Source organism: Bufo bufo, chromosome 10, assembly GCF_905171765.1.
Source record: "Bufo bufo chromosome 10, aBufBuf1.1, whole genome shotgun sequence".
In the NCBI taxonomy this organism is placed as follows: domain Eukaryota; kingdom Metazoa; phylum Chordata; class Amphibia; order Anura; family Bufonidae; genus Bufo; species Bufo bufo.
In genome coordinates, this window is record NC_053398.1 from 12,378,000 (window position 1) to 12,397,339 (window position 19,340).

The 19,340-nt window shown below is 43.4% G+C and overlaps 2 protein-coding genes across 3 annotated transcripts in view; both read right to left on the reverse strand.

Moving 5' to 3' along the window:
* The window catches only part of SYT13 (synaptotagmin 13), a 30,465-nt gene extending 22,020 nt beyond the window's left edge, over window positions 1-8,445 (reverse strand). For both annotated transcript variants that reach the window (XM_040409731.1, XM_040409730.1), the window contains exons 1-2: window positions 8,109-8,445; window positions 5,469-5,658 (exon numbers count right to left, since the gene is read on the reverse strand). In XM_040409731.1, coding sequence (XP_040265665.1) covers window positions 5,469-5,658; window positions 8,109-8,279 — 361 coding nt within the window. In that variant the 5' untranslated portion in view covers window positions 8,280-8,445. The remainder of the gene's footprint in view (window positions 1-5,468; window positions 5,659-8,108) is intronic.
* The window catches only part of LOC120980954 (embryonic protein UVS.2-like), a 40,341-nt gene continuing 29,311 nt past the window's right edge, over window positions 8,311-19,340 (reverse strand). The window contains exons 11-14 of the mRNA XM_040410350.1: window positions 18,387-18,612; window positions 17,628-17,752; window positions 17,180-17,421; window positions 8,311-8,596 (exon numbers count right to left, since the gene is read on the reverse strand). Of these exons, the coding sequence (XP_040266284.1) occupies window positions 8,311-8,596; window positions 17,180-17,421; window positions 17,628-17,752; window positions 18,387-18,612 (879 nt within the window). The remainder of the gene's footprint in view (window positions 8,597-17,179; window positions 17,422-17,627; window positions 17,753-18,386; window positions 18,613-19,340) is intronic.

The following is a 19,340-nucleotide window of genomic DNA, read 5'->3' on the forward strand; positions in this document are numbered from 1 at the left end:
TCCGTAAAATTCATACGGACGTCTGAATGGAGCTTTACAGGGGGGTGATCAATGACAGGGGGGTGAACAATGACAGGGGGGTGATCAGGGAGTCTATATAGGGTGATCAGGGGTGATCAAGGGTGAATAAGGGGTTAATAAGTGACAGGGGGGGGTGTAGTGTAGTGGTGCTTGGTGCAACATATTACTGAGCTACCTGTGTCCTCTGGTGGTCGATCCAAACAAAGGGGACCACCAGAGGACCAGGTAGCAGGTATATTAGACGCTGTTATCAAAACAGCGTCTAATATACCTGTTAGGGGTTAAAAAAATCACATCTCCAGCCTGCCAGCGAACGATCACCGCTGGCAGGCTGGAGATCCACTCGCTTACCTTCCGATCCTGTGAGCGCGCGCGCCTGTGTGCGCGCGTTCACAGGAAATCTCGGCTCACGCGAGATGACGTCAATCGGCGTTAGCGTAGCCTGGGAGCGCCGCAGAGATTACGCCTTTCGGCGTTAGCTTAGCGGTAAGTGGTTAACAACAGTATGTGAATGTGTTGACGTCTCATAGAGGGGGCGGGTAAGTGGGGCGGGTAGTTTGTTGCGGCGTCGCCGCGCCTCCTTCCTCCTTATTGGCCGCTCCAGGGGCTTGATCCTGAATGAGGGGAGGAGTCTCCTTCTTATATAGCGCGTGTCCTTGCGGCCGCGTACGGCCTCTCAGTGCTGATAGCTGCAGCCTCTGTCACGGAGGCTAGCAGCAGCTGATCTGTTTGTTTTGTCTTTTTACCCACAACTTGTGCTCCTGACGAGCCAGAGCATGGCGAAACGCGGGGGAAGACTGATGTTTCTGATTGTTGCTTGAATGGCGTTTACGTGGCAGTAGTGGTCTGCGGTTTTTCAGCCCTCTGCCGTTGCACTCAAGCTTCTTTTTGCTCACACACAGGTAGTTAGTGTCCCTTGATTCGTGCTCTAGGGGCCGACAATCAAACATCTGGTTCATACACATGACAGGTGGTTCTTGATGCAGGTCGGATCCTAAGGGTAGATGTTTATCAATGGAGGAGTCTATTTATTAATCTAGTCCAGGGCCATCTAAACTGGGTGAATGAGCTGAGCACCTTGTCCGTGCCACGGTGCACAGTTTTGGTTGTGCATAGATCACTATAGCCGTAGGCATGGTTATGCAATCAACCATAGTGCACCTGAAGTGGATCTCTTAGTGACCGTCTCCACACCTGAGTGGTACCACAGATCGTGGTCCTTCTTGTGTTACCTCGATCCACCACAGGAATTGTGGATACACTCTGGTCACTTTGATTTCTATATAGTTAGTAGGTTTCCTTTCCTCTATTTTTTGCATATTTAATAAAGTATTCGTTTTATCTAATCCCAATTAGAAATGGTCAGTTGGGGGCCCTTGTACAGATTTCTTAGGGCCCAGTTTTGCCTCACAAGTCTACTGGGGAATCCAACATTGAGTGCTGCTCCTTAGATCTCGGTCATTGCCAGGAGATTTCCATATACTTTCCTTCAAGTCTGAAGCCACACGCGTAGCTTAGGGGCCATCAGTAAGGAACATTTATGGAGTAGGTTTTACAGTCATTTTATATTTTTGCCTACTTTTTTTTGTTTCTATTTTGTTGTACTTTTCCCAATTTAGGTGCATCTCTTTAATTTTGCAGATGACACAATATGGTGGAATTGCCCTTTAAGGGTTTGCTATTTCAATGAAGACGCTTTGGCAGCTGAAGTATTATCATTTTGTTAGAAAGTACCTGCAAGTGCTATCAATCTCATGAGGGCTCTTGAGCGTAAGAGCAAAACACCTCGGAAATATGCTGTAGACCCGCACACCAGCCGTGAATCTGCAGCAGGAAAGTCGCCTTTTCTTACCAAAAACATCTCTGTCAAAGACTTGCATTATTTTTCGGCTTTTTGTCACAATTTTTGCAGTAATAAAAAATATTGGAAACCATAAACAAGCTGCTGTTGATGGATCTGCTCTTATAATATGCATCTATTTAGTACTCTGGTCACTTCTACTCTTGATGTAAGTTTGATTGATGTTAGCTTATTAGCGATATGGGTGTTTTTACAAGTTCAAAAATTTAAAAACACCTTGGTACTAATGTACTTTCTTTATAAATGATCATGTAGTCATATGACATAGCCAAATAGACTGGCATTAAACACAAATCTACTCTTGTCCTGGAAGCTTGGCATATACATAGGTGTTTGCCCGGTGCGAGCCATGTGACTTGTGTCATATGACAACATGTATGTGTCTGGGTGACGTCACCCATGCTGTAGCATTTTATGAGAGCACCCTGCACTGATAAGCCAATTCATTTTTATTTTTTCAAAAATAAAATTCTGTTTTCTGCAGCCACCACTAGGGGGAGCTCACTGCATGCAGATTTATTCTCCTCTCAAGGCACTACATTAGAAACCCATCCTGTGTGAGCAGGCAGGCAGACTTTTATAATTTAAAGAGGCTCTATCAGCACGATCGACCCTATTAAACCAGACATACTGCCTGGTAGGGCTAATCATGCTGATTAAGATGATACCTTTTTTGTTGTCTGTATGCTAAATAACTGCAGAAATATCTGTATTTTATTCATATGCATTCATATGTTCGAGCACCAGGAGGCGGGGCTGAATCCTTTGAGCACTGCTTTGTAATACGCCCTGTGCTCTGCACACCCCCCCCCTCCACTTGATTGACAGGGCTGGACGTGGGGAGGGCAGAGCTGTGTCGTAGCATGTACATATCATATACACTATGTACTATAGCTTCACCACACTGAGATCTGTTCAGAAAGCCAATCTACGTATTACTGCTTTATTCACAAGCACAATATATGATTCTAAAGACACCAGTAATATGTGTCAGCTTATAAGTATAGAAAAGACATACTTCTCTATGTGGTAAATTTATAGCTTGGAGGCAAGTGCTTGGTTTTATATATAGTTCAGGTCCCAGGAGAGACTTACATAAAAAAAATTACTGTTATTTTTTTCTCTCTTTTATTTAACCCTTAATAAAAGGCTATAGTATAATAAATAATACTGTATATAATCATATAACAATAAAAGCCCTCACTATATTGTGAATAGCTTTTTTTTTTCCCCTTAGAAACCTAAAACCTATTTCCGGTTTATTCACAGGCACAATATATGATTATAAAGAAACCAGTAATTTTTATTAGCTATGACTAAAAACACTATTCTCAATATAAGGATGTAGACTTTTATTATGGGTTAAATGTGGAAGAAAAGAATATCTGAAGAAGAAATCTTTGACGTCCCTCCTAAGATTCAAACCTGGAAGCCCTACCTGCAAAACCAAACACTTATCACAAAGCTATAGCATTACCACATAGAGAAGTTTGTATTTTATATACTTATGAGCTATCACATATTACTGGTGTCTTTATAAACATATATTGTGCTTGTGGATAAAGCAGTGATATGTAGATCAGCTTTCTGAGCGTTCTGAGTGTGGTGAAGCTATAGTACATAGTGTATATGATATGTAGATGCTAGGACACAGCTCTGCCCACAGCATGCTGATGTCTTGCCCTGTCAATCAAGTCACACCTCTATGAATGTAGATGGAAAATTAATCAGCGCTGATTATGGGACCTGCACACGAAATGATGTTCCTATTTGGTACAGTGTAATCTAGCTCCCATAGGACCTGCTCTATGTGCATGATTAGTGTTGAGCGAATTGAAGTTCACGAAGTGGAATTCCATCCGAATTTCAGGGAAAATTCGATTCACCACAAAGCCGAATTTCCTCGTGCTTCGTGATAACTAATCGATTTTCTCTGAAATGGGGTAAAAAAAAAATATAAAAATCATACTTACCCCATCCATTTGAGGGCCAAGAGCCCGCCACCGCCATCTTGATTGAAGTTCCTGCGTGAAATCCCATGCTCAGTGATGTATGATGTCACCACGCCGGCTGATGTGATGACGTCATCATGGGCCAAGGGAGATTTTGCGGTGGATTTTCAATCAAGATGGCGGTGGCGGGCTCTTCGCGCTCAAATGGATGAGGGTAAGTATGATTTTATGAATTTATTTTTTTATTACAGACTTAAATATTAAAGTCAGCTATGAACGCAGGGGTACAATGTCGGGGAGCGTTGCAATCACCGTTCCCTATAATTGCACCCGCTACTGACAAAGAAATGCACTTCGTGACAAAGTAATTCGCCACAAAGCAAATTTTTTTTGTCAAATTTGGTGAAGCAGTCGAATCGAATTCTCCATAACTTCGCTCAACACCATGCATGATATAACATACGTACGTGCGCCCCACACATGGAGAACTTCTTCTACATTGTATTTTTTATCTGATCTGAGACCTGGTTTACAGTGTGGTCTATCGCTTGTGTTCCCTAGTACTTTGCATGGTAATTACATACTGTTTCACTGAAAACAGGTTATTCCAGCTTATCCTAAAGACACCTACATCTCCTCAGGGATCCGGAAGCTCTCAAGTCTAGGAACAGGTGACACAAGTGCCTGCTGGCAATGTGGCTCCAGGCTGCCGTTGCTACAAGTACATCCCTAGACGTCTGCCAAGGAGTCCTCAGCTAGCCGTTCTGTAGATTCTAGATACGTGGCCGGGGCAGAAAATGGAATCCTTGCCCCAGCTGATGGAAAACCTAGTCAAAGAATTTTCCAGTCCTATGTCCCTGAAAGGGTTGCACCCATCTCAGTTATTGATGGCATATCCACTGGGACCCCCTGCTATATCCTGAATGGGGCCCCAGAAATGAAGGAGATCATACCTTACACATGCACAGCATGCTCTCCATTCACTGCCATGGGAGTTCCAAAAATAGCTGAGTGAGCGTGCTCTGCTATTTTCGGAAGCCCCATAGTGGTGAATGCAGAGCGCACGATGCCTCTCCATTCACTGCTATAGGACCACCTGAAATAACTGAGCTCAGCTAATTTTGGAACTTCCATAGCGGTTAACGGAGGGTAGCAGCGTATGCTCGGCTGCATTACCATTATTTTGTGGGGCCCACCCTGGAGATAGCGGCGGGTCCCAGACCTCTCTGACGTTGGTGGCATATCCTAGCGATATATACCATTAACGTCTGAGATGGGAATACCCCTTTAAGCGTCATCATTGTAAAACAATGTATCCAACATAGAATTTCAGTATCTGCCCTTTTCCCCAAGATCTTTGCTTGCTGCCATTGAATGGAATTGTTAAAATTCAGTAGCTGAAAAACGCTCCTAATCCTACAGTGTCAGAGAGTTTGTTACAAAGTATCAGTTTAGCTAGAAGTTGTTTACTTCTGTATTTAACACATTGTAACACTACAGATGAGCAAGTTTTTAGCCACGGAAAGGGGTCATCATCATAAAAAGACACTTCTAAATAATAATGATGATAATAATAATAATAATAATAATAATAATAATAATAATTAATAATATCAGTGTCCCTGCTCCAGTACCTGAGTCCAAACCTCCTGAGATAGTTTCCACAGGTTTGTTGTTGTCTTCTTTCTGCTCGTTTTGGGCGACCTTCAAAGCTTGGTCTTTGCAATTAATGATCTCCGGGGACGTTTGCGCAGTAGAAATGATGTGAAGAAAGCGAAGCTTCGTCTGTGGCTGAACCGGCTCCGTGCATCTGTAGACATTCATCTAATGGTGGAAGTAGAAGAAAGGTGGATGAAAGTCGGAAGTAAGAGGAAGATCAAGAGCAAAGCCACTAAAGGGTATCATACAAAATGTGATGATTAGCGAGATCTGATACAATGTAGGTTAATGCAAAGTTTTGAAACTTATTGTAACTTTACAGGGGTATTCCCATATAAGAATGTAACGGCACAGAGCCAGGAAATAATGGGGCTCCACAGATACTGAGAAAGAAGCGGTTCCAGAGTTAGGATATCTGTCCCGTCATCTTAGGGATTGGCCCCCACACACTGAAATACTGGAGAATATTCAAGCGATATGCCATAATAGTCATACAGGGGAATACCCCTTTATATAATCCAGTCTGCCCCGGCTAGCTGAGTTGGTTGTATTGGCTTCATCTTGCTACATGGTATGTACATAAAATAGAGGGGGCTCTACTTCACAAGACTAAATAGTTCTGGTGCCCCCTAATCCCATGGTTGACCCTTCTCCTCGTCCGTTCTTCACCCCAACCCTTCTAGGAAGGAAGGTTGGCAATACCCTATTATAAAATTAGAAGTTTACTAAATATATGTTGTGGGCAATTTACTAAGGCCCATGTTTCACCAAAAGCACCATATTTCTGGTGCAAATAGAATAATTAATCCACCCACTGAGTTCAATGCAATTTGGGTCAATTGGATGCCGTGAGCTCCCTCTAGTGGTGGCCACAGGCAGACAGAATAGATCGCTATAATAAAGACAGATAGATAGATAGATAATAGATAGATAGATAGATAATAGATAGATAATAGATAGATAGATAATAGATAGATAATAGATAGACAGATATGAGATAGATAGATAATAGATAGATGATAGATAGATAATAGATATGAGATAGATAGATAGATAATAGATAGATAGATAGATAGATAATAGATAGATAGATAGATAGATAATAGATAGATAGATAGATAGATAATAGATAGATAGATAGATGCGTAAACAGGTTGATAAATGTCCCCAATGTACAGAATCTATCATACGGCGTGCACCACTAATAAATCCGATAAATCTTCGTTGTGGTCTAAGACAGAAATAATAATCCCCCCCCCCCCCCCCCATGTCTGCAAGTGACATTTCGGGATTCGGGATCGCCCCAGCAGATATGGGGTCCGTCACTCGGGGAGACCCCTGCACTCGCGTTGACTCTCTGAATGCATTTACACATTTGGCGCTGTCGTCCCGTCCTTACTGGATGGGTTGCTTGGTAACAGGGCCGTCTCTGTAGAATTTCTGAAAAGTGTAAATGTGTCGATCTGAGTTTTACAGTAACAGTCGGCAGCGAGACGCGTCCTCCTGGGGTCACGTTACATATAAAAGTTTCCAGAAGACTTTTTTTGCAATGTGAAGTTTTTCAGGCGCATGATGCACATGTATAATGTATAGAGATTTATAGGAGGAGAAGCCAAGAATGTCATCCTGTGTAATCAACTGCTGCAAGTCAACTGAAGTGCTGCACAATACCTGCAATTACTGACTACAAATCTATTATCTATCTATCTATCTATCTATCTATCTATCTATCTATCATCTATTTACTATCTATCTATCTCTCTCTTTATATGACTGCTGAGTGCTGCGCTCCCATAGAAGTGAATGGAGCGGTGGTTGCTCATCATTCGCTCTCCTGCTGCATCACACATGGGGTTCAGGGGCCCCATTCTTATGATTGTAGAGGGTCCCAGCGGTGATGAATGTTGTTCCTGGGCCCATCCCTTTATCCCTTGTTCTATGCGGTAGATTTGGAGCTCTGTGTCAGAGAATCTGAGGTCTGGCAATTGAGAAATATTAAGTTACTAAAATCTGAAATATAATAAGATCTGACTGTATCCTAAAAGTCTGCTCTGGGGGTCTGCAGGCGGGGCCCCCGGATAATGAGGACAATAGGCTTACATAGGGACCCATATCCCTCATTCATCTCAATGGAGAGTGAGTGATTGCATGACCAAATATTTGCTGACCACCAGGGACGGAGACCCTCACGATCATTGAGGGTCCTAGTGGCCAGACTGCCAAGCAAATATACTGTTACCAAGTAGCATCATCAAAGATGTTCAGAAGCATCTGATGCAATTTTATAACATATCACCATAGGACAGCACTGGGACCAGAACATGTGAATTAACCCCTTCTGTATCACAGCAGCCTCTGCTATATCACACATATCCTGAGATGAGACAAGGTTCTCAGATCTATCAGTCTTTCTATCTATCTATCTATTATCTATCTATCTATCTATCTATCTATCTATCTATCTATCTATCATCTATCTATCTATCTATCTATCTATCTATCTATTATCTATCTATCTGTCTATTATCTATCTATTTCTATCTATCATATAGAAAGCAATGTGGGTTCAGACTTTAGTCTAACACAGGTAAGTCCTGTGACACAATGACACTTACCACTTGCCCAGGTTGGAGCACACTGGCCATGGTCACAGGTGTGCCATCCCCACTGTCAGGTGGCATCTTCCTTTTATGAATATATTTGCAAAGACACATCAGTCCGCACAGAGCGATGAAGCCAGTCAGAGTGCCCAGGGTGGCCCCCATGGCCACTAGAGGGGCTATCATGATGGCACTTCTCGGGTGCCCGAGGTGGGTGTCAGTGTGGCATGGTCACTGCATGGCACAGCTCTGCTGCCAGCTCCAGTCTGGGCAGCCGTCTTCCTAGTTCTTGGAGTGCCGAGGCTGGAGTGTGATCAGCGGCAGCTTCTCTCAATGAGCGGGGATGAGGGGCTCTCCGGGGAAGGGGAGGACTCGCCTCCTGGACGTCACTCCCAATGCGGGAGGTGCGGCTGCACTCTGCTCTGCCTGATCTGCCCCGGGCTCCCAACTTCTCCACCGACCTGAAAAACAGCAGCAGGTTCCACAAGATCACCGGCCGATATCTGCAAGATGTAAAGAAGGAAGACATGAAAACAACAAAATAACCAGCGGATAAGAGAATAATAATATTAATAACTACAATCTGTCTCTATGTAATGTGATTCAATGTATCTTTAATTTAATGAGCTGTAAGGACTGCATTCATTATACCGACTCCAAGATCTGTCTATCTATCTATCTATCTATCTATCTATCTCTCTATTATCTATCTATCTATCTATCTATCTCTCTATTATCTATCTATCTATCTATCTATCAATCATATACAGTACAGACCAAAAGTTTGGACACACCTTCTCATTCAAAGAGTTTTCTTTATTTTCATGACTATGAAGGCATCAAAACTATGAATTAACACATGTGGAATTATATACATAACAAACAAGTGTGAAACAACAGAAAGTATGTCATATTCTAGGTTCTTCAAAGTAGCCACCTTTTGCTTTGATTACTGCTTTGCACACTCTTGGCATTCTCTTGATGAGCTTCAAGAGGTAGTCCCCTGAAATGGTCTTCCAACAGTCTTGAAGGAGTTCCCAGAGATGCTTAGCACTTGTTGGCCCTTTTGCCTTCACTCTGTGGTCCAGCTCACCCCAAACCATCTCGATTGGGTTCAGGTCCGGTGACTGTGGAGGCCAGGTCATCTGGCGCAGCACCCCATCACTCTCCTTCATGGTCAAATAGCCCTTACTTTCAAAGTTTTCCCAATTTTTCGGCTGACTGACTAACCTTCATTTCTTAAAGTAATGATGGCCACTAGTTTTTCTTTAATTAGCTGCTTTTTTCTTGCCATAATACAAATTCTAACAGTCTATTCAGTAGGACTATCAGCTGTGTATCCACCTGACTTCTCCTCAACGCCACTGATGGTCCCAACCCCATTTATAAGGCAATCCCACTTATTACACCTGACAGGGCACACCTGTGAAGTGAAAACCATTTCAGGGGACTACCTCTTGAAGCTCATCAAGAGAATGCCAAGAGTGTGCAAAGCAGTAATCAAAGCAAAAGGTGGCTACTTTGAAGAACCTAGAATATGACATATTTTCAGTTGTTTCACACTTGTTTGTTATGTATATAATTCCACATGTGTTAATTCATAGTTTTGATGCCTTCATAGTCATGAAAATAAAGAAAACTCTTTGAATGAGAAGGTGTGTCCAAACTTTTGGTCTGTACTGTATATCTACAGTATCTTCTATCTATCTATCTATCTATCTAGGAAGCAAAAGAAGGCAGCACTCCAGATAATCATGAAAAAAGTGGACGGTTTATTCACTCATTCAGCGACGTTTCAGCTCTCTCTATGGAGCCTTTTTCCAGTATTTTTTGCACCCGTTCATCTAATCTTCTATCTATTTATCTATCTATCTATCTAATATCTATCTATCTAATCTTCTATCTATCTCCTATCTATCTATCTATCTATCTATCTATCTATCTATCTATCTATGTATCCATTCATTATCTATCTATCTATCTATCTATCTATTATCTATCTATCTATCTATCTATCTATCTATCTATCTATCTCCTATCTATCTAATATCTATCTGTCCATCAATCTTCCTTTCTTTCTAGATAACTCTACATAAAGGAAGACTGAAGTCTAGGCTTCTAGCTGGTGTAGATTTTAGTTGAGGTGCATGGACTGCCTGTAGATGTTCTTAATTTCTGACAAGGCAGGAGCAGCACCTTCAGCTGTGATGATGATACCCCCCCCCCCCCCCCCCCCATTGTATTTACAGCCATGGTAGTGTTTCTGTTCTACAGACGCAGCAATTCTCACCTGCAAGGAAGTTTTACTTGACCTTTTCAATGTCTTTTGTGACACAGGAGGCTGCAGCAATGTATCACATATGTGTATCCATCATGTACTAGAACTAATAGCAGCAGGAAAAGGCACCAGATAGGACAGGCAGCAGCTGCTAGGATAATACTGCCACCTTGAGCTTATTTTTGGTATTACATGCACAGCTTTTGCTAAATGATCCTAAGTCTAATGAAGGTCCCTAAGAATATCAGTTCAGTCTAAATCTTGAAGTTTGTGGAAATCTCTGACATTGGAAAAAATTATATATATATTACTCTATGTAAATATATGACATTCATGAAGGTTAGGACTGGGCCCAGCGCTGATCACTACTACCACCATCGTCCATAACACTTCTTCCTGGCAATCAATCAGCATAAAAGAACCCTCTCATCCCTCTCACTCTGCTGAGGTTTTCTGAGTCTGCTGATCAAGGATGTGTTTTGCACACCGTTTTAAAATGTCTGCTTGCTGTCAGTGTATGGCAACATTCTTGCTTACATCCAGAGACTGTAAACTTGCTCAGACTCCCAGCCCTGCTGTGAGGCCGAGGTTATTTCCAGTGCATGAAGCTGGACTTATTCTGTAATGTGTCTTAATGGAATCTGACAGCAGGTGGCGCTGTTTACACAAAGGAGATGATCCTTCTAGAGGTGAACAGTGGTACTGCAGGCGACAATAATACCCCAGGAAAGAATGAAGCAGACAGGTCCAGAGATATAATACATTGTTTTTTAATTAGATAGAACAGATCTACAGCATCCTACATTACACGATTTACATGTATTGTGACCCCGCCTCTTTAAATAAATAAAATTAATAATAATAATAATAATAATAATAATAAAAATAATAATATTGAGGATGATATTGGGGATTTACGTGCAGTCATCTGCAGAAACTCTTCTCATTCATTCACTTTGCTGGAACTGAAAAAAAAAAACAAAATAGTTAGGACCACAATTAGATTACACATTTACTGGATGGTGAGAATGGCGCAAAATCCGTCAAACTGCTCATCTTGGTGCACATGGTTCACCTCCGGGCATGTTTGCCATGTTATCCTTCTTATACCGTCTATTAACAAATTGGTGCGTTTTACAGTTTTTCTTGTCCACACCCCCTTTTTCTAGACACATTTTTTTTTAAATGGGAATGCCCCTTTATTACTCAGGATTTCTATAGACCTGTTGACTAGGATCCAATGGCTTAAAGGAGAACTTCAGTTCTGAACAACTAGCATGAGAGGTCACATGACTGAACAAGGGATGGAGCTAAACCATTGTCTGTTTCCAAGGGCAACCAGCTTTGTATAAGTCTGGAGAAAATACATGAAATTACTAAGTAAACCAAAGTATTGCCAAAGTTACCCATTTTTTTTTTGCGCAGAGTTAACACTATGGAATATTGTTTAGGGTGGAGTTACCCTTTAAAGGAGCTTGTCATATATTAACTGCAGGCCTTTCTGCGGGCAGTATGTTATAGAGCCGGAGGAGCTGAGCAGATTGATATATAGATGTGTCTCAAAAGATTCAGTATAACCTTCACTGTATACATATGAATGCCTGCTCTGTCTGTGTTTAGACATGCAGTGGGCGGTCCTAATCTGTGACTGACACCTCTCTGTGTCACATAACTCCGCCCACTGGATACCCAAGCATAAAATAAGCAGACATTTAAATGAATAAATTACAAGTTATACTGCATCTTTTCCCATAAAACTATATACAGTGCCTTGCAAAAGTATTCACCCCCCTTGACTTTTTTCGTGTTTTGTTACATTACAGCCTTAAGTTCAATGTTTTGTTAATCTGAATTTTATGTGATGGATCAGAAGACAATAGCCTAAGGCTACATGCACAGGACCATATGTATTTTGCGGTCCGCAAAAAAAATAAACGAATGAAGTCCATATGTCATAACATTTTTTTTGCGGATCCATTGTTACAATGCCTATCCTTGTCTGCAAAATGGACAAGAATAGGACATGTTCTATTTTTTGGGCGGGGCTACGGAACGGACATACTGATGCGGACAGCACACCGTGTGCTGTCTGCATTTTTTGCAAACCCATTGAAATGAATGGGTCCGCATCCTATCCGCGAAAAAAAAAAAACTGATTGGACACGGAAACAAAATACGTTCATGTGCATGTAGCCTAAGTTGGTGAAGTGAAATGAAAAAAATATATAAATTAGGCCTCATGCACATGAACGTTGTTTGTTTCCGTGTCGTTCCGTTTTTTTTGCGGATAGGATGCGGACCTATTCATTTCAATGGGTCCGCAAAAAATGTGTGTCCGCAGCACTGTGTGCTGTCCACATCCGTATGTCCGTTCCGTAGCCCCGCCAAAAAAATAGAACATGTCCTATTCTTGTCCGTTTTAGGAATTGTTACAATGGATCCGCAAAAAAAAGCGGATGGCATACAGATGTCATCCGTTTTTTTTTTACGGATCCGCAATTAGCGGACCACAAAACACATATGGTCATCTGCATGTAGCCTAAAACTATTGTTTAGAAATAAAAAAACGAAATTTCGCATGTTCGTATGTATTCACCCCCTTTGTTAGGAAGCCCATAAAAAGCTCTGGTGCAACCAATTACCTTCAGAAGTCACATAATTAGTGAAATGATGTCACCTGTGTGCAATCTAAGTGTCACATGACCTGTCATTACATATACACACCAGAGGCTGCAACACCTAAGCAAGAGGCATCACTAACCAAACACTGCCATGAAGACCAAGGAACTCTCCAAACAAGGAAGGGACAATGTTGTTGAGAAGTACAAGTCAGAGTTAAGTTATAAAAAATATCCAAATCTTTGATGATCCCCAGGAGCACCATCAAATCTATCATAACCAAATGGAAAGAAGATGGCACAACAGCAAACCTGCCAAGAGACGGCCGCCCACCAAAACTCACGGACCGGGCAAGGAGGGCATTAATCCCAGAGGCAGCACAGAGACCTAAGGTGACCCTGGAGGAGCTGCAGAGTTCCACAGCAGAGACTGGAGTATCTGTACATAGGACGACAATAAGCCGTACACTCCATAGAGTTGGGCTTTATCGCAGAGTGGCAGAAGAAAGACATTACTTTCAGCTAAAAACAAAAAGGCGCGTTGTGAGTTTGAGAAAAGTCATGTGGGAGACTCCCAAAATGTATGGAGGAAGGTGCTCTGGTCTGATGAGATGAGATGAGTTTTCGGCCATCAAAGAAAACGCTATGTCTGGTGCAAACCCAACACATCACATCACCCAAAGAACACCATCCCCACAGTGAGACATGGTGGTGGCGGCATCATACTGGGGGGACTGGGAAACTGGTCAGAGTTGAGGGAAAGATGGATGGTGCTGAATACAGGGATATTCTAGAGAAGAACCTGCACCTCTCTGTGTGATCTGAGGCTAGGACGGAGGTTCACCTTCCAGCAGGACAATGACCCCAAACACACGGCTAAAGCAACACTTGAGAGGTTTAAGGAGAAACATGTAAATGTGTTGGAATGGCCGAGTCACAGCCCAGATCTCAATCCAATAGAAAATCTGTGGTCAGACTTAGAGATTGCTGTTCACAAGCGCAAACATCCGACCTGAAGGAGCTGGAGCAGTTCTGCAAGGAGGAATGGGCAGAAATCCCAGTGGTAAGATGTGGCAACTGCTCCTAGAGACTTATCCAAAGCGACTTGGAGCTGTGATTGCCGCAAAGTATTGACTTTAGGGGGGTGAATAGTTCTGCACATTGACTTTTTCTGTTATTTTGTCCTATTTGTTGTTTGCTTCACAATAAAAAAAAATAAAAAAAAATCTTTAACGTTGTGGGCATGTTCTGTTAAAAAAATGATGCAAATCCTCAAAAAAAAATCCATGTTAATACCAGGCTATGAGGCACCAAAAAGTCAAGAGGGGTGAATACTTTTGCAAGGCACTGTATCAATCTGCTCAGCTCCTCCTGCTCTATAACATAGTGTCCCTTTAAGCCAGACAAAAACATGAGATGAGAGTTGAAAAGATCTCATTGTGGAGCGACCCTTCTACAAGTCACCTAATGTCTATGGATATCTTTAGAGTTAAGCCTCATTCACACATCAGTGTTTGGTCAGTGATTTCCATCAGTGATTGTGAGCCAAAACCAGGACTGGAGCCTCCACAGAGATAAGGTCTAAGGGTCCATTCACACGTCAGTTTTTTCTTTCCTGATCTGTTCCGTTTTTTCTGGAACAGATCTGGACCAGATCTGGACCCATTCATTTTCAATGGGTCCTGGAAAAAAACGGACAGCACAATGTGTGCTGTCCGTTTCCGTTGTTCCGTTCCGCATGTCCGTTTAAATATAAAACATGTCCTATTCTTTTCCTGAAAAATCGGATCCTGGTACAATACAAAGTCAATGGATCTGCAAAAAACGGATGACATACGGATGTCATTCCGTATGTCATCCGTTTTATACGGAATCCGTTCCTGGAAATTACATTTTAATTTTTTTTTTTTTTTTAAAGAAATCCAAACAACTTTATTTGCTTATTGAAATTTCTACATGTTTCCGTTTTTTGCGGATCCGCAAAAAACGGATGACATACGGATGACATACGGAAACATTTTCAGGAACAACGGATCCGCAAAAAAACGGACAGAAAATCGGATTATAGAAAAATACTGACGTGTGAATGTAGCCTAAGGCCTCTTTCACACTTGCGTTGTCCGGATCCGGCGTGTACTCCACTTGCCGGAATTACACGCCGGATCCGGAAAAACGCAAGTGTACTGAAAGCATTTGAAGACGGAACCGTCTTCCAAATGCTTTCAGTGTTACTATGGCACCCAGGACGCTATTAAAGTCCTGGTTGCCATAGTAGGAGCGGGGAGCGGGGGAGCGGTATACTTACAGTCCGTGCGGCTCCCGGGGCGCTCCAGAATGACGTCAGAGCGCCCCATGCGCATGGATGACGTGATCCATGTGATCACATGATCCATGCGCTTGGGGCGCCCTGACGTCACTCTGGAGCGCCCCGGGAGCCGCACGGACGGTAAGTACACTGCTCCCCCGCTCCCCGCTACACTTTACCATGGCTGCCAGGACTTTAGCGTCCCGGCAGCCATGGTAACCACTCTGAAAAAGCTAAATGTCGGCTCCGGCAATGCGCCGAAACGACGTTTAGCTTAAGGCCGGATCCGGATCAATGCCTTTCAATGGGCATTAATTCCGGATCCGGCCTTGCGGCAAGTGTTCCGGATTTTTGGCCGGAGCAAAAAGCGCAGCATGCTGCGGTATTTTCTCCGGCCAAAAAACGTTCCGTTCCGGAACTGAAGACATCCTGATGCATCCTGAACGGATTTCTCTCCATTCAGAATGCATTAGGATAATCCTGATCAGGATTCTTCCGGCATAGAGCCCCGACGACGGAACTCTATGCCGGAAGACAAGAACGCAAGTGTGAAAGAGCCCTAAGGGAAAGATCTGCTCCTGTTCTGTGTTTAGAGCTGCACCTGGTTTTGGCTCAAAATCATTGATGGAAATCACTGATGAATACACTGACTGTGTGACTGCAGCGTAGCTATAAGGTGGTCAGAGGCATCAGCTACACATTGTCCTGGTGTCTTGGTGGACCTACAAGCCCTCTGCCACACCGCAGTCTCACATGGTCCTGATGTCTTGGTGGACCTAGAACCCCTCTGCCACACCACAGCCAGACATGGTCCTGATGACTTGGTGGGCTTAGAAGCCCATTGCCATACAACTGCACATGGTACTGATGCAGTGGCGAGCCTAGAAGATCTTTGCCCCACTGCAGCCTCACATAGTCCTGATGCCTTGGTGGACCTAGAAGCCCTATGCCACACCACAGCCACACATATTCCTGGCATAATCCTGGTGCCTTGGTGGACCTAGAACCCATCTGCCACACCACAGCCAGACATGGTCCTGGTGCCTTGGTGGACCTAGAATCCGTCTACCACATCACAGCCACACATTATTCTGGTGCCTTGGTGGACCTAGAAGCCCTCTGGCACACCCCATCTACACATGGTACTGATGTATTGGTTTGCCTAGAAACCCTTTGCTACATCACAGCCACACATGATCCTGGTGTCTCTGTGGGGCTAGAATCCCTCTGCCACACTTGGTCCTGGTGCCTTGGTGGACCTAGAAGCCCTCTGGCACACCCCAGCCACACATGGTACTGATGTATTGGTTGGCCAATAAGCCCCTTGCTACATCACAGCCACACATGATCCTGGTGTCTTTGTGGGCCTAGAATCCCTCTGACACACCACCAAAACACATGGTCCTGATGTCTTGGTGGACCTAGAATCCCTCTGCCACACCACAGCCACACATTATTCTGGTGCCTTGGTGGCCCTGGAAGTCCTCTGGCACACCCCAGCCACACATGGTACTGATGTATTGGTTGGCCTAGAAGCCCTTTGCTACATCACATCCACACATGATCCTGGTGTCTTTGTGGGGCTAGAATCCCTCTGCCACACCACAGCCACACATGGTCCTGGTGCCTTGGTGGACCTAGAATCCCTCTGACACATCACCAAAACACATGGTCCTGATGTCTTGGTGGACCTAGAATCCCACTGCCACACCACAGCCACACATGGTCCTAGTGCCTTGGTTGACCTAGAAGCACTCTGCCACACTGCAGCTTCACATGGTCCTGGTGACTTCTGCCACACCAACATTATAAATAACATATACAATAGGAGATGGGAAACGCTGCTACCAATTTTACGTTGGGACCTAGGAGCTTCAAGTTTCACCTGTGATAGCTCTTACCAAAATAGTATTTTGCTTGGAACCCAGTGCTCTCTACAGAGCCATCACTTTGGAAATGGAGTAACAGGGCATTGTTGGTGGAAGACAGAGGCTGGATAGTGGTAGTGCCACAGTAGGCATTGCCCAGGAGAGGAGACGTGGACAGCATACCATCTCTGATCTCCAGGGAATCATAGGAGCACGGGGTACTGGCCTCCAAGCTGAAGTCAGCAAAAGCCAGCTGCACCTGGAAAATAGAGCGTCAATGAATGAAAACGCCTACGTAATAATGTATCTTCCATAATATGATGGTTTGTTGAGTTACATGACAACATTTGGTCTTCTTACAGTCACCACTAGGGGGAGCTCAGCAGCGTACTGTAGACACATTTACTATTGAGTCCACTGAGAAGCATATGTTACCGTTTATAGGATTTAGAGGATGGGACTTACTCTATAACCCACTGGAGCCAGGATTGTCCAGGTGCAGTCACTGAGTGGGGGGTACATTTGCTGTTGATCGTACCCTGGACTGGATATGATCCCGATTGGCGCAGTAAAGGTTCCTCCGCAGTTCACTAAGGTTGCAAAGATATTATAAAGAGATTACACCGTGACCGTGGCACAGTCAGACTTGGAATTGACTTTCATGTTTTTTTACAAATTTGCCAGTCCATAGCATTGTCAAAAAATGTGCTGACCTCTAGACATCTTATACTGAGCTCAACCTTCTACAGACGTGGAGCAATATATCCCCGGTCCTTATATCTACTGTATTCATTTAAAGGAAAGTTCCAGGTAAACTAATTGTACCTAGTGGGCGGAACATGACACAGGAAGTTACCAGAGACATCATCCCTGTGTCATGCTCCGCCCCTTCAGGTGCACCTGACTCCGCACATTACAGCTTCATACAGCATAGATCTGTTATATGACCATGTTCATGATCCCATAGGATCATCAGCTCACATATTCCCACATAAATGGTCATGAAACCCTTAAAGGGGCTGTCCAGATTTATAAAATATGACCCCTGTTTTGGCGTGAAGTAGCTCCATTCCTGTCCATAAGCTGGTATTTCAGCCCAGCGTCATTTATTCCAATGGAGATGAGCTGCAATATCAGAGACAGCCCATGGACAAGAGTGGCGCTGTTTCTGTAAAAAAATAATCCTGGTGTTGGCAGGAACTTAGAATAGATTCCTGGTGATACCTGTGCTGTAGGATGCTCTGAAGCCAGTTGCGTTGAAAGAACTGTCAGTGACAAACTCCACCAGCATGGTGGTGTCAGAGGACACCAGTGACGGCAGCTGCCCAGTTCCACATGACCTGTCCAGCAGCAGAGGTGACGCCCGGCTGGGGCCATCAAACACCCTGATGTAATCTGCGGTGCAGCCGGGGGTGGACTGCACATCAAAAGCCTTAAACTGCAGGAGAACCTGAAGAAGGGGGATCAGAGATCGTCAGAAGAGTTGTCAGCTGCAAAATAATACATCAGACCACTAACCCTGATCTTATAAGATTACAGCAGCGATATAAGAGGAGAGGAGAATACCGTTGTCACCTTGTATGACCAGCCTGGAATGGCTGATAACAGGGAGCAACTGAGTGTTACATTCAACTGCATGGTAATTATGTAGACACTGTATGGTACTACTACTGTATGTAGACATTGTATGGTACTATTATTTAGGCTCTGTATGGCATTATTATGTAGACACTGTATGGCGCTATTATGTAGGTTCTGTATGGTAGTATTATGTAGATACTGTATGGCACTACTACTGTATGTAGACACTGTATGGTACTATTATTTAGAGCCTGTATGGCATTATTATGTAGATACTGTATGGCACTTTTATGTAGACACTGTATGGTACTACTACTGTATGTAGACACTGTATGGTACTATTATTTAGAGCCTGTATGGCATTATTATGTAGATACTGTATGGCACTTTTATGTAGACACTGTATGGTACTACTACTGTATGTAGACACTGTATGGTACTATTATGTAGGTTCTGTAAGGTAGTATTATGTAGACACTGTATGGCACTATTATTAAGGCTCTGTATGGCATTATTATGTAGACACTGTATGACGCTATTATGTAGGTTCTGTATGGTAGTATTATGTAGATACTGTATGGCACTACTACTGTATGT